This window comes from Toxorhynchites rutilus, chromosome 2, assembly GCF_029784135.1.
Source record: "Toxorhynchites rutilus septentrionalis strain SRP chromosome 2, ASM2978413v1, whole genome shotgun sequence".
NCBI classification, from domain to species: Eukaryota; Metazoa; Arthropoda; class Insecta; order Diptera; family Culicidae; genus Toxorhynchites; species Toxorhynchites rutilus.
In genome coordinates, this window is record NC_073745.1 from 257,729,208 (window position 1) to 257,750,894 (window position 21,687).

Below are 21,687 nucleotides of genomic sequence, written 5' to 3' on the forward strand. Positions count from 1 at the left end.
TTTGTATTTCCCGGTGCAGGATATGTTCTGCAGACACGGCAACATGTCAATCTGTTAGCCAGGTATAAACTCCTCCCTACTCTCATTTGCATTAACAGGGGAGAGCGCTTCACTCCAGTCTCTCATAATGGGTGGAAAACATAAACATAATTTCATCCCACACATACATACAACCCGGGCAGCTGTCTATGCGAGTTGTGTTGTTTGCGTTAGCGCATGATTCCAAGTCGCGTGCACCGATGAGCTTAATCACACTCAGTAGGTCCTCTTTTGCTCACGTTCGCGTGCCTTCTGTTGTATCGCGTCCTTGTTGACGTTGCGCGCTGGTTGAGGCTTGTACTTTTACTGATAAGGGAGTGACGACTGGAAACTCCTGTTGATAGTCAATGAACACAAAAGTAATTGCGAACACAAGGGAAGTAACGTTGAGAGTGATCAAGAGATGTGTGCTGAATTTAATTTGATTGTGCGAAAAATGTTAAATTTTCTCTGCATGTCGCTATGTCTGGTCAGTCGTTTGCCGAGCGTTAAACCAGAAACATCATAATCGATTGCGTTTTAGTCAGTGTGTATAAATAGTAATACGAAATACAGAATTGAATTGATTTGTTTGTAAATACAGGATAACAATTTAAATTTAGCAAAACGATCAAGCCATTTATGTTAAGTTATCAATTTGATGTGTGCTTCAGTGTGATATAATATTGGCTGTAAAACAATTTGTCAACCTGTAAGACTGTAACAGGTGGTATAGTGTTGTGGAGAATTTGCACACCAGTCCGAAGCATACTCATAAAAGAAATCGGATAATTATAGCCCTAACAGAAGAACTACAGGTAATGACAGAGTGATGTTTCGCCTTCTGAAGAATGTTGTTTATCTGCTGACCATTTTTGCACTGACATGTTCGTTATTTCAACCGTATTACCTATTATGAAAATCATTGAAGTTCATAAATAGAACAAAAAATTAACTTCGCATAATTGTTATCGCAACATCGAATTGTATGTTTCAGTGATAAATTTCGGAGAGTTTGCATCGATGAATGAACTTTGCATTCCATGTTGAAGATATATTTGTTACTTCACTGTGTGGAGTAGCAAATCAAAGAAGTTTGAGTGTGAACGTTGCATTTTTCAATCCCAACTTATTACATTGGTTCTTCTAAATATGTTTCTCATACATACACTCGTTCTAACTCCGTTCATTACACCGACCCACCTTAACACCTGAGTTTTTTTTTGCTGAAATGTTTCATCATGTAAACATTGAAATAAAATTTAAAGCCAAATTATTTTTTATTTATATTGTGATTGAGATGATAATCCAAAGTTAAATCTTTAAAAAAATTTTGCTTAAGATGTACAAGTATTCTTATAGGAACAATAATAAATGTTCCTAGTACTTTGTTTAAGTTGAAATGAAACTTTGGAGACTATTCACTTTATGATGATGTTGATGAGCCTCACTATAGAATTCTTCTGTATAAGCTCTAATAAATTTCAATTTTTCGATTGTTGATTATCGATTGTTTACAAATTGAAAATATTAAACAAAATACATAATATTGAACCCTGACACTCTCATCTTGCTCGAAGAATCAACTGGAAACGAGTGTAATGTCAATAACACGTAATATGCTGATACTTAATTTAAATGTTTCGTCTACAGAATGGCAAACGCAACAATAGGAAGCGAACTGAGTGCCAGTGAAAGTCGAGAAACTTCCTCACAAAAAAATCTTGACAAGATAGGTCCGGCAATTTCCACGAGCTGTGATTAATACCGATTTCGCTCTCCACTGTGGAAGATACAGATGTGAAGTCTTATCACTTTCAGTCGCTAATCTGAGGCCATAAAATTATCTGTTAAAATTCACGTACATCCGTATCATCGTAAACTTCGTTTTGGTTGTCCAAAACTTTCGGGATGTACACTACTCTGAGCATAGCGCAATCTTTTATGACTAAACATCGTTATCAGCTTTTCGGGGTTTCCATTGTTCCAGAAGCACCCCTTGGAACCCCTTAACCCATGATTTGAACTAGATTGTCAGATTCGTGCCATTGAATCTATTTTTCTTATTCCTTTTATGGAATTGAACAACAATGTGAAGGTCTCAATGTTCGTTAATAGTTTGAAGTTAAGCAATCCCCAAGCTCGTTTTTAGTATCTTGTAATAATTTATTGACATGGAAAGGTGACCCGGAAGAGAATCATCTGCATCATCTTTTCGGCTATCTTGAGTAGGCTTTAGGGGTACTCTGACCTGGGTCTATCAAGTGTTCGAATGTTCTGCGTCCAGTTCTATTTCAAGAAGTATTTTCGAAATTTTTTTGAGTTAAAATATTGTCTTAAGACACTGGTAGTCTTAAGAGCCTTCTGGAAGTAGGGACCTTTTTGAAGGAACATTATCTCGAAAATATTTGGACGTATTCCAATTGAGGCTGATACGCTACACGATAGGTAATACTTATTTTACGTATTGTAGCCACATTTCAGCCAAATCGGTGATATGGTTCCCGAGATAAATGTGCTGGCAGATGAAAAAAACAAGGTTTCAAGAAAAACACGTTTAAATTTAACTTATACTGCGATGCGTAGTAAGAAATGATCCCATATTTCCCGCTGTAACTTACATACCTACAACCAATAAACATTGGTGCTGTTTTACATGCTCCTTTTAGCTGGCAAAACTTGGGAAACAAAAATTGAACCAATCTAAACGTGGGATTTAGCGTGTCTAGATAACGCTTAATATTTTAAAATTATTCAATAGTTAGTTTAGAAAAATATATAATTTTCTTCATTGTGATAAATGCATAAAAATATTTCCAATCAATTGATGCAAACACCTTTGGATCTATCAATAAAAGCGCTCGAAATTTTTCCGTTATTTCTGAAATAAAACGAGCAGAACGGTTTATTAACGGCGAAATTATGTCGAAAACTTATATATTTTACCACTGGGAGCGCTACTATAAGGCCCCATTTTTACTACAGTATATGGGCGAGTCTCAAAACGTGTCACATGGGATAAACCATTCGACTGGTCCTCGACTGGTGCCTGGAATAAGATATTGAAGCGAAAAGATTGTAGTCCGAAGATCACTTGCAACGGCTGGTGATCGGTGAGAAGCAAAAACCCCCAAACTCGCAAATACATTCTCTCAGATACATACCGAGAATTTGTAGTTTTAAATCTTCCCGCTGATTTTTTTTCTTTTTTTTTAAGTTGGTTCTACTGTCAGTGGTCTTAATGTCAATTTTGAACACGATCCATCATTTAGTTTGTTTACAGCGTCATTAAGAACAAGTTAACCTTTTTTGCTCGTCTATTTTTATATGGATAATTCTATTGGTAAAAGATATTGTGTGATATTTTGTGTTGCAAGGAGAGAATAGATGAACGATTTTGTATTGCAAACAAAGATTCTTGTGACAGAAAACATCTGGTGACTTAACTCTGTCTAAAACGTGGCCAAGTCTGGGATTTAATTCCCAAGATCTCACGTGCTTCTTGATAGAATTCGACTGTAGAAATGACTTTATAGCTCCTACCTTTTCCTCGCTCGGACTGATCCATTCCGATGATAGTCGATGTCTTCTCTTTTAACAAAACCGCACTCCCGTGTACCACGATTACGATTACTGTGCTGCGAGTTAGTAATCGTATGTCCTGAAACATTTTAGAGGCGCAATTATGTCCAAACATCAGCTTTTTGAAGCACAGAAGCAGAAAACCGAGGAACGTTTTGGGTGGCAGCTGCCACGTCCACTCGGTCAAGTTGCTAATCGTGATTTATCTTCTTTTGTCGAATTCGAATACCATCTCTCTGTTTCCAGCACAACTATTTAGTTTTGCATCTCTGCCTGGAATTTCCGGTTAAACCTAGCCTAGTAAATGGATCTGCAACATTGAAGTCGCTCGCTCCTGGAATTGTTTGCTGGGTTTGAAAATATTAACATTAATATCATAAACATCGACTGCTTTCTGTAATAAATTTGCCCGGTGATTGTGGATCGTTTCCAACGATCGTCCCAATACGATTGTTTCCGCCAATGGTATCAGCAGTTTCGTCAATATTTCGAACAGAGCTCGTCAGCGATGCCCCTTTCAAAAATTTGTTCTTTATTTGCATCATTAAGGTGGTCGCACGAAATCCGCCTTCTCAAGGTCGGAGGATTTCGTCCTCCTCGACGCTCGATCGATCGTTATCATATAAGTCTGAAGGAAATACGAGGGTCGTTTGAAAAGTCCTTGCAAAGCCAGAGAGAGGGCACTACTGGCGCGTATCGAGGTTATGTTTAATTAGTAGCTTCTCGTTTCACTTCCTGCCTATTCTCCAGACTGCATTTCCTCAGACTACTATTTGTTGCCCAATTTGAAGACATTTCTGACGGGGAAACGATTTTATTCAAATGAGGAGGTGATTGCAGAAATGAATGTCTGTTTTTCAGAACAAATCCTATTGTTTGGAAAAAACTTAACTTTATTTTCAGAGGGGCCACAATCACGAGCTAGACATGGTGCTGTGGGCCGCAAAAAAAAAGAATAAAGAAGCGTGGTGTCCAAGATACGACCGCATTGTTAACATAGGGCCCCGGAATGATGAACGATGAGAAATCTATGTATATAAAAATGGATTTCTGTCGATCTGTCTGTCTGATTCTTATGGACTCGGAAACTACTGAACCGATCAACATGAAAATTGGTATGTAGGGGTTTTTGGGGCCGGGGAAGGTTTTCGTGATAGTTTGAGACCCCCTCCCCCCTGCCATACAAATTAAACACTCCTCTCTCTAAGGGGGGGCTGCCATACAAATTAAACACAAATTTCTGCATTACTCGAGAATTAATCAAGCAAACGAAACCAAGTGTGGCATGTGGAGGTTTTAGGATACAATAAATTTTTCTATGGTGGTTAGAAACGCCTCCCGCTCTCTAAGGGTTGTCTGTCATACAAACTGGAATGGAGAGGGGGTCCCATAAAAATATTACACATATTTCAACTAAAAATATTCCAACCAAACATGACAATTGAAAATTTTCGGAAGACTCCGAAGGAAAAAGGGAAAATCCGGGGAAAATTAAATTCCCATATGTTCTATAAATACATAGTGACAAGTGCTGTTAGTTCATTTGATTTTTGCGCTAGCGAAATTGATCTTTGGTCTAAACTGGAAATGGATTTTAATGTGATGAAACGCACTCCTATATCTTCTTCTATCTATACCAAAAAAAAAAGGTTCTCGCCGGATGTATTGATAAGAGCAGACCTCGAAAGAATTGTCCGATTTAGGGCTGTCTTTATTCATATTTTCTGTATAAAATATTTATTCCATGTAACGGAGAAACATGTTATTTGCAAGTGGTTGAAAAATCTTGAACGAGAATTGTGTCTGAAAATAATCTGATATTATAATGATGAGTTTTGTTAGAAATACTAGAAATTTTATAGTAAAAGGTAAATTCAACGGGGTCGATTAGAAGATCAATCAATTATTGGACCCATGAACTTGCTCATAGTAAGAAAACGTGAATGTTTGAAGGTATTGATAACAAAAACAAATTTTGGGCGGGACGAAGCTTGCCGGGTCAGCTAGTAAACATTATAAAAATACAAGAATGAAACACTTCAACATAAACATTTGGTAGCACTGGCAAGGGCCGATGAATGAATCCTTTCACTGAGTGAGGGGCGCGAACGTTTCGCGAAGCGATCGGCACTGAAACACTGACCTTACTGAATATCCAAGTAGTTTTTCAGTATCTCTCAGCAAAATTTCCAACGCTTCCAAAGAACACTTAGCCTTTTCACCTTTCTATTTTCACGGTAGAGCGAAGCTTGCATCGCTCAAAAATACCTTCTTCAGATCCGACTTGAAATACGCTACACTTTGACGCCACTTTGAACCCGGAAACAATGCGAACTAACGAAAATCAATCCATCGGAAAAACTCGTCAAAAAGTCATTCACGATTTATCAGTCATCCTTCTAGAGACCAGATAGCAGCCGCAGCGAGGCTTTGCAAATGACTTCTCTCAACGCACTCAGCCTCAGTTTAGTTCAATTTTCCAAATTGGCCTTTTTCAAGGCTAGAAACTAATGAACTGAGAAAGCCTGAAAGTCCGAGAAAGTTTCTATGATTTGAAACAACATCATGATGACACCAACGACCAAGCAGCGACATGTTGTAGTTTGTATCTTGTTCCATGTAAAGGGTGCTGCTCGATGAGGCTCTTCAACTTTTGATTTACTGCTTGTTAGCTGCATTTACTCTTGGAACGATCACTCACCATAAATTTTCGATTGGATTTGATCTGGTAAATAAGCTGACTTTATCAGAATCCGTAGTTCCTGTTCCATAAACCATGTCATAACCGTCCGGCTTTTATGAACTTCTGCGTTATACTGTGGGAATACCCAATCATTACGACGGTTTCGGTGCAAAAACGAAAGTATATGATTTTGAAGTACTTCGTTGTACTCCTGATTGTTTATTCGTGTTGATGGAAAAATTATCTGAACCAGACCTCTCTGAGAAAATTCTCCCCAAACTCCCCCACCCAACAGATGCGGGTCGAAAAATGGCGTTGCTGTTCATCCCATCAGGTTCTCTGATGGAAAATAATTCAACTCGGATGGTATTACTCCATATTGAAGAGACTTACGGAAGTAGTCGAATCGGGAATCATTTAATGTCTCAGAACAATCCCAGATATAGCATTATCATTATTGTCGAAAAATGAATATATTGTATCATCTCACGTTTACTATATATAGAACTATCGAAAATAATTAGTACTCTTTTGTAGGCATAAGATTGTACCATAACGTCATTTGACGATCATCACACTATCAGAAACATCGTATGCAAAAAAAAATGAAACAAATAATTGAACAACAATAATAATTGGTTTTGATAATGCCTGACAATGCTTTCTTTTCCGCAGCGTATAGTAGCGCCAACATTACCAACATCACAGCGATCGAGAATAAGAACAACGCGCACATCGCATCATCGACAACATCATATACCACAGTGATTCACGATGACGTCTCTGGTGCCCGTCGAAAACAATAATACCATCACCGTGGAACAACAGCAACGGGAAACGTACCTCCGTGAACTCACCAAGACATTCGTTGGAATCGAAAAACCACTGAAAAACGCGCCAAGCTGCGCAACGTTGGCCGAGCTTATCAGCGAATTACACAAGACATTCGACTCGAATCACGTTAACATCGAATACGTTAACCATTTGATGCTGAGTTACCAGTCCAACCCAGCGGAGTGGCGAAGATTTGCCAAATTTGATCGATTCAGGTAGGTTGTTTGGAATACAGTTTTGAGTTCAATATTTGATCTGCTATTTACTACTCGTAATTTTAATCATCATTTAGTCGGTTGTTTCTACAATCGCTTGCGATGATTGTCAAAACATATTTGTTGTAACATCAGCAAATCTAAAGATGTTTATTTTTTCCATAACAAGTTACAACGAGAATAACGAATCGATATGTACGATTAAATGTTTTACAAATCATTTACTGATTCGGTAACTGATGACTGCCGACATTTGTACGGTTTCCTTCGGGGTGTCACTCGTTCTTTCTTTCTTTCTTTGTTTTTAGAGGCTTTAAACTTTGAAGTTCATTCGCCTCTAATGTCACTCGTTCAATTGACGAAAACGAATCATGACATTCTACCCGACTATTTTTCGATATATGTAACTAGCACTGTATATCCATGTTCCTTCCAATCAGCTTTTGTTTTATACATAAAAATCGTGAATAAATGAGCCTGGTATCATGGATTGAACTTCTCAACGGAACAGGTGCTTCCAAAATATTGCATGCTTCTAATTGCCGATTTGGAAAACGCAAAACGGCGAAACGAAAAATTTATGAGTCGCTCATTGTCCGCATCAAGAACATAAATATGACAACAATAGACCTAATAAAACACAATCAAATCTTGTATGTCAAACTGAGGCAATCTCTAGAACACTCGTTCACTCGTTCCGTTCTGCACAACTGCTGTCCGAGTAAATATGTATGAATAAATAGCTTTTCGTTCAGAATTCTCTCTTTTACTAAAGACTGGCACTAGGCAGTATGGAACGCTTGGTTATATATCGATTTCAAATTATATTCATGTTACATTTTTACATCGAGAAAATTGTGAAGAACTTAGTATAGCCAGAAGTTCTGTCAGCGAAATCGCGACTGCTGCCAGCGGAGGAATAACACGGTAACACTGCACTGCCCACGTTTGTAGAGGAGACGTAAGCGACAAAATTAACAAAATCGACTTTTTCGCTTATCTAGAGGCGAATGAACTGAAAAGTTTAAACCCTCTTAAAGCCAAAAAAGAAGAAGACTTTTTCGCTGTTACGCATTCTACACAATGTAAAAATTTAATACGTATGTTCAACATGCGAACAAACATTTTTTGTTCGAAAACATTTGAGCAATTTTGAAAAAACCTTTCCGAAAAATCACTCTTTGTCCGCATAACAGACGTAGCTCCATACAGCGTTTATATATCGCTCGAAAATCAACAATTATCAGTATTATGTACCATAAGCAAAACCTACATTTGAATCACATTCTTTGTATAGTCCAAACATGCCTTTCATAATAGTATCTTATCACTTAGCGTTTCCTAATAGATGAATATAAAAAATAATTGAAACGCTTCTTATATAGTTACTATTCTCTGTTCACTGCACTGCGTAAACGTAGAGAAGCAATTTCGTTTTTTATGTTGTAATTACTTAAATTTCTGCATTTATATTTTCAAGTAGATAATGAACAATCAAATCAGTAGTAAAATATACATCATATTGGTTCTTGGCATTATCACTTATCAAATTCGACATCGAATGATCAACATACTCAACATTTACAGATAACGTTGGTGTAAGTAGAAAAAAATCAGACTTTAAATAACCAGTCAGTTTCATTTACTTATTTTTATAATAATCAGTTACATAAATGAACAGGCCATTTTTTTCATGCGTTATCAATATAAACAATACTTCTTCAGTCTAAATGGTATCCAGACGAAGATTTACGATTTAAATACAGCTGTTGTATAGAAATTTTACTGCAAATTCAACTGTTTATTTAATTTTTTCAGCAGTTTATTTTGCGAACTATTTTGAATACTTAACCCAAGTTCAATATAACACATCGATATTTTTTTATTTCATATTTAATTCTTTATTTGCTAATCTAATACAACTAATCTAAAAAAATTAATCTATTTGAGTATCTGGCAAATTAATTCAATAGTCATGTTTATCTTTCGGTATCAGAGCCAAATTTTTTGAAATTATAAAATCCTTTTTGTGATTTTTGAAGCTGAAGCTGGTAATTTGAATGAAAGCAAATTATCTTTCAGTAGTTTTTTTTGTCAAAATCTTCAATTTCTTCATGTGATGGTTAGTTTATTGGAATTTCTTCCAAACCTATCTAATGTTATCCGACAACAACTGAAATTATCGACGGAGACGTTTTGACTATTATGGGAGATGTAAATACTAACACTACAGACAGAGAAACCCGGGGATTACGTGTAGCTATGCGAACAAATGTCTATTGAAACGATTGATTGTCCGCATAAATAGACGCAAGCGTTTTCCAAATATGTTTTAATCCGCAAAATCTCCTAGGCTCTCTTTTTGTCGATAATATCCTTCAACTGGATAGATTATTTCATTGGAAATTTGCATGGTTATGCTTGTAGGCAAAAAAAAACAACAAAATAGAGTTTTCCCAACACTAATGGTGTTGTTGATTACGTCTCCTATGCAAACATGGGCAGTGCAGTCGTGTAGTGTGACGACCCTCCTTCACTCTCACGAAGTTTCGCGAGCCCATTAGTCTAACTGCTCAAAGCTATCAATGAACGATTCGTGTGTTTCGTACACTACAACGATACAAAAAAACAAGCTGATTTGAAAGATAGGTACTGAGAGAGCAACACAATGTCATCCATTCGGTTCGTGAACGCGTTCGGGGCAGTTCTTGTCGCAAACAGGAGCCTCTAGCAGTCGAAATGAACATTTCCAAGTGCAGCATAAGTCATACCTTGTGTGATGATCTACAGTACGTAAAGGCGGTATGAGACTTATTTATTGTCGCCCAAATCGAAACAAATACGATTGGAGCGATTGGAACGAATTGCAAAAAAATCCTAAAACGTAGCTAACAGCAAACCTACCAAACTTCATCTCCGCAATTGATTCAATAAAAATAACTTTTAACCCTTTTTGTTCACGAATTATGAATTTTTCCAACCGACTCACAGAACTTAAGACTATACTAGGCACAGCACTAAGTTCAAGAGTCTGTGCATTCAGGTTAGATCATATGTAAGTTTGTTCTTGAATTGTAACAATAACATTTGGTTGAAAGGAAGTTACAAATTCTGTACGGTACAGATTACAGATCATAAAGTACAGATGTGTACAGAATTTTGGAATGTAAATGTAAATGAGTGTAGAATGTATAAAACACTGTTTTTTGACATAGAATTACGTTTTTCAGTAGGCAAACAATTATCGGTTGCTAAATAATTGATAGTTAATACTTTATTTTCTGTAAAGTTTCATCAATCAATATCGTTGATTTATTTTAAGTTGTCATTTATGAACATTCAAAGCATTTATTTTCCATGAAAACACACCCAAGATGATTATTTTATTCCACAATTAACTAGAAGTATAAGAACTATCTCTCGCAAATATTAACCCCTATTATGTAAATTGTATCGAATGGTCAATTCGATCCCTATAAGTATCACTATCATTTTGTAAATCAATATAATCTTATGGAAACGAGTTCTTTCTCGAGCGTCGGTGAATCGCATATTTGGAAACGTTACCGAAATGTTTCTTGAAGCAAAACATCACGTATTCAATAAGCAAACCAAACAGCTCGAAAAATTATGCCGACAACTTTCACCCGACTGTATCTATAAGAGCAATATAGAGCTACCGAGCAAAACTCTGTTCAACTAGAATTACATAATAGGGCCCAATATTTTATTTTAGAAATTAATAATTTCTCATTCATCACTGTTGTTCTTTTTATGACTATACTATATTTCTTGAAACACAAATCTGCACAATTAGTTCACATTACTTAAAACTAAAATTAAAATTTGAGTTTAAAATTAAAATAACAATACTTCATGAAAACTCGCCTTCGTTGTCTTCAAAGGCGAAGATTTCTTCGAAAATTTAGTTTTTATTTATTTTCGAAACCTTATGCTGGATGTTCCCAATTGGTGATTCAACAAATGATATGCCTGGATAAAATATTGTTTAAATTGTTTCTAGAGACAATTATTTGCTCTATCACTAATTATGGTCGAACATCTGGATGTATTAATATTAAATAACAAACAATCTTAAAGAAAATATTGGAACGAAAACTTCAAGGGAGATATATCTACTCTTACAACTAATATGTTTTATTGAGGTTAGCATAAACACCTTATAAAATGACCACGGCAAAATGTGGAGGGATATTTAATCCATCGCTTTCGGAGGTGATACTATCCTAGACCAGCTGGCGGGCGCCTAGAAATATCTACGCGGGCGACCGGTAGACCGCGGACTACCGTGTGGCCATCCCTGCGATATATGGTCAGCTTGTGTATTGATCTCGTCAGGCCAAGGAATTATCATCAATCAACCGTCTTCAAATGCTTTTACAGAACAAATCGAACTATCGGTTCCTTTTCAGGGACATTCTACAAAAGAGTTATTTCTACAGTTTAGAAACAGATGAACAAGCGAATTGAATAGAGTAATTGCGTAGTCCTACATCAACAATTCGGTCGTGTCTTCGACACAAACTTTTATAATTTTTGTTTTTTGTTAACGGGTGAGTCATAAGTAGCGGAACTAAATTCATGTCACGTTCTCCACCATGCGCGCTAGAGAGAGACAAGTAGCTGTGTGTGGTTTTGTTCTCCTTTTTGTGGACGTTTTCGTGCTAATTTTGTTTTGTTTGTTTGGGATGAAGGTCGATGAACAGAGTTTTCTCCGAGAGCTCATCTTTCGGATGTTTGGACAGCATCCGAGATCAGAGGTAGTTACATGAAGAACTGTTTGTCAAAAATGATTGCTTTTGTAGCACAAATCCCCTATGGATGAAGATTGGAGGCGATCTGGCGTAGTGGTAACATCCATACCTCTCACGCTCAAGGTCAAGGTCGATTCTCACTCCCGACATTCTTCCAAAAATGGAAGTAAAAGTGACGAACCAGCCAAAAAGTGTTGAAAGTCATTATAATACAGACAAAAAAAATGGATGAAGATATTTTGTTCTGGTTCTGAAGTGGTTCATGCGTAAAGAAGACTCCAAACGTACTCAAACTTAATCGTGGTGTATTGAGCCATACTGTCCAAGTTGATGTACGAAAATAGTTGTGAAGTCATCGGATGTGCCAAAAAGTGGATCTCAAAGTTGTCCAGACCAGGATGACAAAGGTTCCGGGCATCTCGAGGAAGATTGAAGATAAAGGGCCGCTATTTGTCGAATTGTTTCACACCTCAAACGCAAATTGTATGGACTTGTGAAAATGCAATAACCAATTGAATTAAAAAACACTTTTACGAGTTTTCATTCATTTTCACTACTTATGCCGCTGTTTGACTAATTGTTTCATACTTCAAACGCACATTGTATGAACTCATGAAAATGCAATAAACAATTGAACTAAAAAAAACTTTTTTACCAAACAAGTTTTCATTTATTTCCGCTAATTTATGACTTACCCATTATTTCTTGGAATCACTAGTAAAGCACCACCTGAAATGAGTTAAAACTTATCTGTGATAAAAGCATCTATAATGTGACAAGTTTCATAAAGCCTAACCAGGATCGGTTGAAAAAAATCACGTCGAACGTTTAGTGAAAGTGTGACTAACGTATCAGACTGCTTACAGAATACTAACCATTATTAAAAAATTTATGACCTAACCTCTGCAACCTCTCTTCGTTCAGACTGAAACCTTATTTCATTAGGACATTTTACTAATGAGTTATTTCTACAGCTTAGAAACAGATAAACAAGCGAATTGAATAAAATATTTTTTTGTTGTTTTTTGTTTATTTTTAACGGGTGAGTCATAAGTCTATTGACGGGAGCATGGGTTCGTGGGCAACGCTGTGTAGATGATGCATTACCTCTCACACGGAATCCAACGCAATCCGCACTAAATGTTTTGCTATCCCGCCTTTAAAATTGCTTCTCCCCCAACAACTTCAACTTCAACTACAGTGTGGCACATAAGTCACGCAATCGATTTGCACAAAAAAAATCGTATAAAAATGTCGATACTAAATCTTTATTCTTGAATAAAAAACGATACAAAGTCAACAACTGAACCGCTTAGGAACCAACACGCTCGATAGTTGCAGCGCGATTGTTATTTTTTCCCTTCAGATAGCGTTGCGTGACTTATGCGTCACCCTGTGTATTAGTATTGGATTGTAAACAGGTTGGCTAGAATCACGGCATAAGTGTCTACATTGAAATATAAATCTTTTTTTTTTATTTAAATCGTTTATTTTTACAGGCTCAGTTACATAGGTTTAAAGGAGCCGAACTCCTTACTGTATTGTTACTAGTATATATACATTTTTCCTTAATTCTAATGTTAATAATATAGGAAACCGATTACTCGCGGTCGACTCGAGTTTAGAAGGGTGACATATTTTCTTCAGGAAAAGGAGGGGATATGAGGATATATTGACAATGATCACACTCACACATTCAATCACACTCATCACACTCAATTCTTAAACCTATCTTATATCTAATATGTATTTACATTTCATCTTATTCTTAAGAAGGGATCCGATCTCTCACAAAGGAAAAGGAAAAGGAAAAGGAAAAACTAAGGGTATAAGGACAATCACACACGAAGATCGATAGCTTTAAGGAATACATATATTTGGCACATGTAATCAAGGTCTAACCGAGCCAACACGTCTCTCACCGGCACTATGGGCTGCCTTCCTCGGGCCCGAAGGGTGTCTTCTAAATTCGATCTGGTGATAAGATACAGCTCGCACGACCAAACAACGTGCTCGATGTCGTGGTAACCTTGGCCACAAACACAAAGATTGTTGTCGGCAAGATTAATACGAAAGAGTAGCGCATCTAACGAACAGTGATTGGACATGAGTCGGGAGAAGGTGCGAATAAAGTCCCGACTCAAGTCCAGACTTTTGAACCATGGTTTGAGGCTAACCTTAGGGATAATCGAGTTAACTATGGTATTTTTGCGGACTAAAGAATAAAATTCATTGAAGGCAATTTGACGCTGATAAATATCGCCTTCAATTGCACCTACCTTTGCTAATGAGTCAGCCCTCTCATTACCCGGAATCGAGCAATGTGAAGGGACCCAGACAAAGGTAATGACATAACAGCGTCTGGATAAAGCACTCAAAATTTCTCGTATTCTCTCAAGGAAGTACGGCGAGTGCTTTTCCGGCCTCACTGAACGGATAGCTTCGACAGAGCTAAGACTATCCGTTACAATGTAATACCATAGACAGACATACAACTGTACTAGCGTTGTACGTGTACAGCGTTGTACAGGTACCACGATAGCATGACACACATACTTTGGTTGTACATTGTACCGCATGTCAAACTGACAATCATAAATTTGAATTTATTGCATTGTATTTTGACCAATATTTCAATTAAAAAGATTTTTATTTAGCGTCTAAACTATCAAACACAACAAATAGGTTTCCAATCTGAGTTATTAACTCAAGAGACAGTCAATGAAAAGAATGTATACCAAATGTTTCGATTTAGTTTGTTCATGTTACCCACCACTAACCGTCTATGGCGCTGCGCACAGTACAACTGTAGCCATGTACAGCGGTAAAATAGGTCGGTACAGGTACAGCGATTGTACCGAGTTGCTGGCATGGTTCTAGCGCTGTACATGGTGACAGACATACAATTTTCGAAGTACAACGCAAGTACAGCTGTATGTCTGTCATAAGTATAATAGTGTTCAACAGGTCGTGAGGCGACGCTGTCCAGCGCCCAGTGTATCGCTGCCAATTCAGCAATATACACTGAGCAAGGATTCTGAAGACTGTGGGAGGTGCTAAAAAATTCGTTGAACACTCCAAATCCTGTGGACTCATTCATAGAGGAACCATCAGTAAAGTACATATTATCACGGAGCCGATCTGGCGTGGAGGTAACATCCATACTTCTCACGCTCAAGATAACGAGTTCAATTCTCACTCCCGACATTCTTCCAAAATGGAAGGTAAAAGTGACGAACCAGCCAGAAGCGTTGAAAGTCACTATAATACAGAGAAAAAAACATATCACAATTGATATCCCCATACTTTGCATCGAAGATTGTTGGAACGATCCTCGATCGAAGATAATCTGATGTTCCATGGATATCCTGCTTCATGGACAGATCAATATGCGCAGAGGAATTGATGTAGTCAGGAAAACAAACACGGTTGGGAATATACGAAGAAGGATCAACCTGCATGGAGATGAATTCATGATATGGACTCATGAACCCAGATTGAAAATTTAGCTCGATCAGCTGTTCAAAATTTCCGATCACCAATGGGTTCATAACCTTACACCGGATGAGGAACCGAAGAGATAATAAATTGAAGCGATCTTTTAGTGGGAGTACGCCTGCCAAAACCTCGAGACTCATGGTATGCGTTGAGGGCATACATCCCAGAGCAATACGGAGACAAAGATACTGAATTCGCTCGAGTTTAATGAAGTGTGTTTTGGCAGCTGATTGAAAACAGCAACTGCCGTACTCCATCACTGAGAGAATAGTTGTTCTATACAACATTATAAGATCTTCTGGATGGGCTCCCCACCATGTGCCGGTAATTGTACGGAGAAAGTTTATTTTTTGTTGGCATTTTTTACTCAGATACCTAATATGGGCCCCCCAAGTGCATTTGGAGTCGAACCAGACCCCAAGATACTTGAATGACATAGCATGAGTGATCGGTTTACCCAAAAGTTGAAGCTTTGGTTTTGCTGGTTTATGCTTCCTAAAAAAAACCACCATCTCTGTTTTCTCCGTGGAGAATTCGATCCCTAGCCCAATGGCCCAGGTTGAAAAATTGTTCAATGTATCTTGTAAGGGTTCTTGCAGGTCGGATTCGTTTGATCCAACGACAGACACCACTCCATCATCTGCAAGTTGTCTTAGGCTGCAATTTTGTGTAAGGCAATTGTCAATGTCGCTTACGTAGAAGTTGTACAAAAGGGGGCTTAAACATGAGCCCTGGGGGAGGCCCATGTAAGAGACCCGACTTACTGCCGAATCTCCGTGAGAAAAGTTCAAATGTTTCTCACAAAGCAAATTATATAACATATTATTCAATAGAGGCGGCAGACCCCGAGAGTGTAATTTGTCTGACAAAACCTCTATTGAAACAGAATCAAAGGCCCCCTTTATGTCCAAGAATACTGAAGCCATTTGTTTTTTTTTCGGCGTAAGCCATTTGAATTTCTGAAGAAAGCAACACAAGACAATCATTCGTCCCCTTGCCCCTGCGGAACCCATATTGTGTATCTGAGAGTAAGCCATTCGTTTCAACCCATCGATCAAGGCGAAACAAGATCATTTTCTCCAACAATTTCCGTATACAAGACAGCATTGCTATTGGGCGGTACGAATTGAAGTCGGACGCGGGTTTTCCGGGTTTTTGAATAGCTATAACTCGTACTTGTCTCCAATCATCCGGAACAATATTATGTTCCAGAAACCGATTGAATAAATTCAACAAGCGATGTTTCGCCACATCAGGGAGGTTTTTCAACAAGTTGAACTTAATTCTATCCGTTCCCGGAGCCGAATTGTTACAAGAAAGGAGTGCAAGAGAGAATTCTACCATCGAAAACCCGGAATCAAGATCGCACCTATCTTGTGGTATAACTCGAACAATTTTTTGCACGGGAGCGGAATCGGGACAAACCTTCCGTGCAAAATTAAAAATCCATCGATGTGAATATTCTTCGCTTTCATTCGTTGAAGAGCGATTTCTCATGTTTCGAGCCACTTTCCATAATTTTTTGATTGACGTTTCTCGTGACAAACCTTCCACGAAATTTCGCCAATAAGCACGTTTTTTTCCTTTGATCAAGTTTTTAAATTGATTTTCAAGGTCCAAATACGACTGAAAATTTTCAATGGTTCCACGTTTCCGAAAAGCTTTGAATGCGTTCGATTTATCCTGATAAAGCTTGGAACATTGGCTATCCCACCATGGATTGGGAGGCCTTCGGCGAAGAGTGGAACCTGGGATGGGTTTCGTTTGAGCGCGAACCGCGCTGTCATAGATCAAACGAGAAAGGAAGTTATACTCCTCCAATGGAGGTAAACCATCTCTGGAATTGATGGCTAGAGTAATCGCGTCCGCATATTTTTTCCAGTCAATGTGTCTTGTGAGGTCATATGCCATGTTTATAGATTCAGAAGAATTCGACCCAATGGTGATGGAAATTTTGATTGGCAAGTGATCACTACGGAAGACGATTTAGATCTTACGAAATCGTCAATATTACTAGCTGAAGCTTTGAAGACCACGACTTCCCCATGCGATAAATCCGTGAATTGCTTTAAAGAGGGGAAAAGTTTATGCCTAGCATATGCTTTTCCATTTCGTTATGAATGACATCGATATCTAATAAATCAATAAGCTCATGGCGGTATGGGTCCAAAGACCATCTGTTGTTGATTCCTGTCCGACTACTTGAATGTCCATCATCGATGGGAGTGTAGTTCTATAGAAGAAGACCCATAGGATTCATTGAATATAAAACAAGCATTGTTCTATTTATACAATTATACATAAACAGATTTCCGGCAACTGATGAATATTTGACCCTAATGCATGCATTGTACCTTTAACTGCGTTCTGTTACTCATACTTTCAAAAGAAGACAAATACGATTTAATGAATTCAAGATAGTGTGTACTTGTGGTATTCACACCATATAAAGGTAATAATAAACAACTACACGACGATTATCAGTCTCAGATAGCTGGCTGCTGGGGGTACTAGAAACACGCTATGAAAACAACAAACAATTTTGTTCGTTACGAAGTTATCTCGGAATCGCCTGTTGATAACAAAGCAACTAGCGTCCTTTTCACCCTCATTATAAGCGGAAGCAAACGGAAGAAAAAGGATTCGATAATAGAAACCGGTTAAAAGAATGAAGTGTTTGCTCAGTGCATAGAGATATTAACTCTCTTTCTCTATCGAATTCGCCTAGCTGCATTCCTCATAAAGTGAATGCATCATGCAGCCAGTCACACTAAAAAACGCATACCTTTTTGAAAAACATAGCTGTAAATAACTGACGCCAAGGCATGAGTTCGACGAGTGTTGTCACAACATATGATCAATGAAATGTTACGCCATGCCTGTATATTTTTTATATAAATGGTAGAATGATCTCAGTTGCTTACGTTCCAGTCATTATTTATATGAATGACATGTTTGAAATTCACTCCAGACTGAAATTTCATTTCAGTACTCACAACAATTTGTAAACGAGGGCACATTGCTATCTTTTTTATTGTATGTGATTTCACAACAATGCACAATGGTCCAGGAGATGCATTTAAGTGGAAATTAGCATTTAGAGCTCGACAGTTATTCTCTAGACAAAAACTGTCTTAGACAAAGTTGTTACATATGATAGAGCGCTCATTTTTATGTTATCAAAAATAGGGTGACCAAAATTGTCGATAAAATAAAAAAAAATTAACTTTCTTATCTTTATAGATAGATATAAACATAGTTCGACAATATTGTAGTCCCAGTTATTTTAGACATCTTTGTAGTACAAAGTTTTTTTTCTATCTCTTGAAATAACCGATATAGCGCCTTTTTTCTAAGTTACGTCAGGGTCACCATGAAAAAAACTGATTTTTGCTCTAACTTTTATATTTAAAAATCTACATACAAATTGTCCTCGAAAGACTTTTAGAAATTACTAATACAAACATTTTGAGATGCAGAACTTGTCAATATCTCAACTTCACTCAAAGTTATTGTTATTTATTCTCAGAAAACACGCTCTTTTCATTTGCTTGTCATTCTTTCTGGGGCAAAAGTTGTCTCAAATAACTGGGACTACAATTTTGTCGAACTATGTTTACCTCTTATGTAACAACTTTGTCTAAGAGCCCTCGCAGACTGCAGACTGACTTGTCGGTCGATAGTTCGGGCGGCTTCTTAATCAGTACGGAGAGATATGCATGTGCGCACATTACACCGATTCAGTTGGGTCGGTTTTTGCATCAGTAGGCCGATCCGATCAAACTGTCGGCTGAAAAAAATTGTGCGGGGGCTCTAAGACAGTTTTTGTCTAGAGGATAACTGTCGAGCTCTAAATGCTAATTTCCACTTAAATGCACCTCCTGGACCATTGTGCAATGTAACGCAACGAATGTGATAAAAATTATTTATCGAAACGAGACAAATGATAACGATCGAGTTGTTTATGGCTCAACGCTGATTACTAAAAACTGTTCCCTTCATTCGTAGATATACTCGCAATCTGGTCGATGCAGGCAACGGAAAGTTTAATCTGTTGATCTTATGCTGGAACGAAGGACACGCTTCGGCTATCCACGATCATGCGGACTCCCACTGCTTCATGAAGATGCTCAAAGGAGAATTGACTGAGATACGGTATGCTTGGCCGAAGTACGCTTCGGAAAATGATGCCATATCCAGCGGCACCGATAACAGTTCTTTAAAGGATGAATATGATGGAAATGAACTTGAAGAAATTTCCCGCTCAATTATGGAAACCAACGGAGTTTGTTACATCAACGATACATTAGGTTTGCATCGGGTCGAAAATCCAAGCCACTCGGACGTGGCGGTCTCACTGCATCTGTACTGCCCACCATTTGACACGTGCTCGATTTTCAACAAACAAACCGGCAAACGTACAAAGTGCAAGGTTACCTTCTGGAGCAAATACGGAAAACGAGAACCACAAGAATAGGTAATAAATAACAAGTAACATGTTGTTCTCGAGTTTATAATACGTTTTCTTACAGAATCAAAATACACCATGCTCAATGAACTTCCGAACTGTGAGAAACTTACAAAGAAATACTTCCTACAAGTGAGATTTTACAAGTTGAACCATTCCGGCCTCCAAATATTTTGATAACTAGAAATTAAGGCAAAATAAAGTATATTTTAATATTTTACAAGTAATATTCACATGCTGTGAATTTCAAAACTAATAAGTAAGAAATATTTTACCTTTGTTTGAGACTATACATATTGATATTCAAATATATTTTAGTCCAATAGACGTTGTATCTCTTTTTAGTTTCCTGTCATTTTCTTGGCGATTTCTTTTTCCATTTCTAGATAGCAGAACAGAGCATATTGGAGATGATAAAGTGATGTATGATAAATTAAAATTCAAGCCAATATATGATACTTGCTTAGGTGTCATGCACAAATTAAGTAACGTGAAAAGGGTGACATAATGTGATATAGTGGGGAGGGACGATAGCCGTGATCATTACGTAACAAAATATTTTCAGAAAAAATAAAAAAACAAATTATAATTTCAAAAAATTCACGCACTCCTTGAGCAGCTAGCTTCGATTTTGGGACCGAACAAGGTGTGTTTTCTGAGCTAAGATAATGAAACACGTGTTGTAATGGACTTGCAGCAGCCAGTAAGCAGGCACTGATCAATGTATCTTAAATATCGCATTGATCTAATGGATCATGATTTTGTCATACCATGGCTGCTGAACATAAGCTCATTCCGTCTAACCGTCTTCAGATTTTCTATTTTATTTTCAGACTTCAAGAGGATGAATCAAAAATTAAATTCTTCTTTTAATTATAAAAAAACCAAAAATATATGCATATAAAACAATTTTTTGAAAAAAAAAACTGATACGATTATATACAATGAAAAGAAATATATATATACGGTATATGATCGAGTCCACCCTGTATTATGGACATTTTTTAATCGACTTTGACTTCGTGTTCAGGCTCAGAGCTCGGCAAAGTCATATTGAACTGAGGATAGTTAGCGGACTATGAAGAAGTTCGTCTTCGTTTTCAATTGGAAATGAGTTTTGGCTTCTTCCAGTAGTTTCTCCGTCAACATGACTCGATAGTCATTCGGGCTTTTAGTTGCTATCTCACTCTACGACTTGATTATCTCATTTCATTCTTCCCCATCAAATGGACTTCAATGCATATTGAAGTGACTCCCCCCAAAATGAATTCGTTTTTCTCTCTCATGTATCACGTGTGCATATATCGATGTTTGAGTTCAACGTGGTGTGATATGTACTACAGGTGAGCTTTTGTATCGCTCACGAAAATTACTCACACGTATAAAATAGAGGACGTGCTCCCGTGGCTGAGTGGTTAGCGTCACAACTAACATGCCGGGTGTTCGGGTTCGATTCCCGATTCCCCTTCGATTCTCAACTAAGTACTAATAAAAATGACGCAAGTAATACTACGTTGATACGGCGATGTTCCTCTAGGAGCGTTATTGCCATTGAAGATGACGAAGATATAAAATAGCGAACAGTGTTGTGTTCAGAAACACTGATAATTTGTG

General features: G+C 37.5%; 1 protein-coding gene across 1 annotated transcript; it reads left to right on the forward strand.

The window, feature by feature from the left end:
• Positions 1 to 305: 305 nt before the first annotated feature.
• On the forward strand, positions 306 to 20,400 carry LOC129769442 (cysteine dioxygenase type 1). Its single transcript, XM_055771724.1, has 4 exons — positions 306 to 836; positions 6,959 to 7,332; positions 19,614 to 20,082; positions 20,138 to 20,400. Exons 2-3 carry the CDS (start codon positions 7,058 to 7,060, stop codon positions 20,080 to 20,082), a joined length of 744 nt encoding a protein of 247 aa, XP_055627699.1. The 5' UTR covers positions 306 to 836; positions 6,959 to 7,057; the 3' UTR covers positions 20,138 to 20,400.
• The last annotated feature ends 1,287 nt before the right edge of the window (positions 20,401 to 21,687 follow it).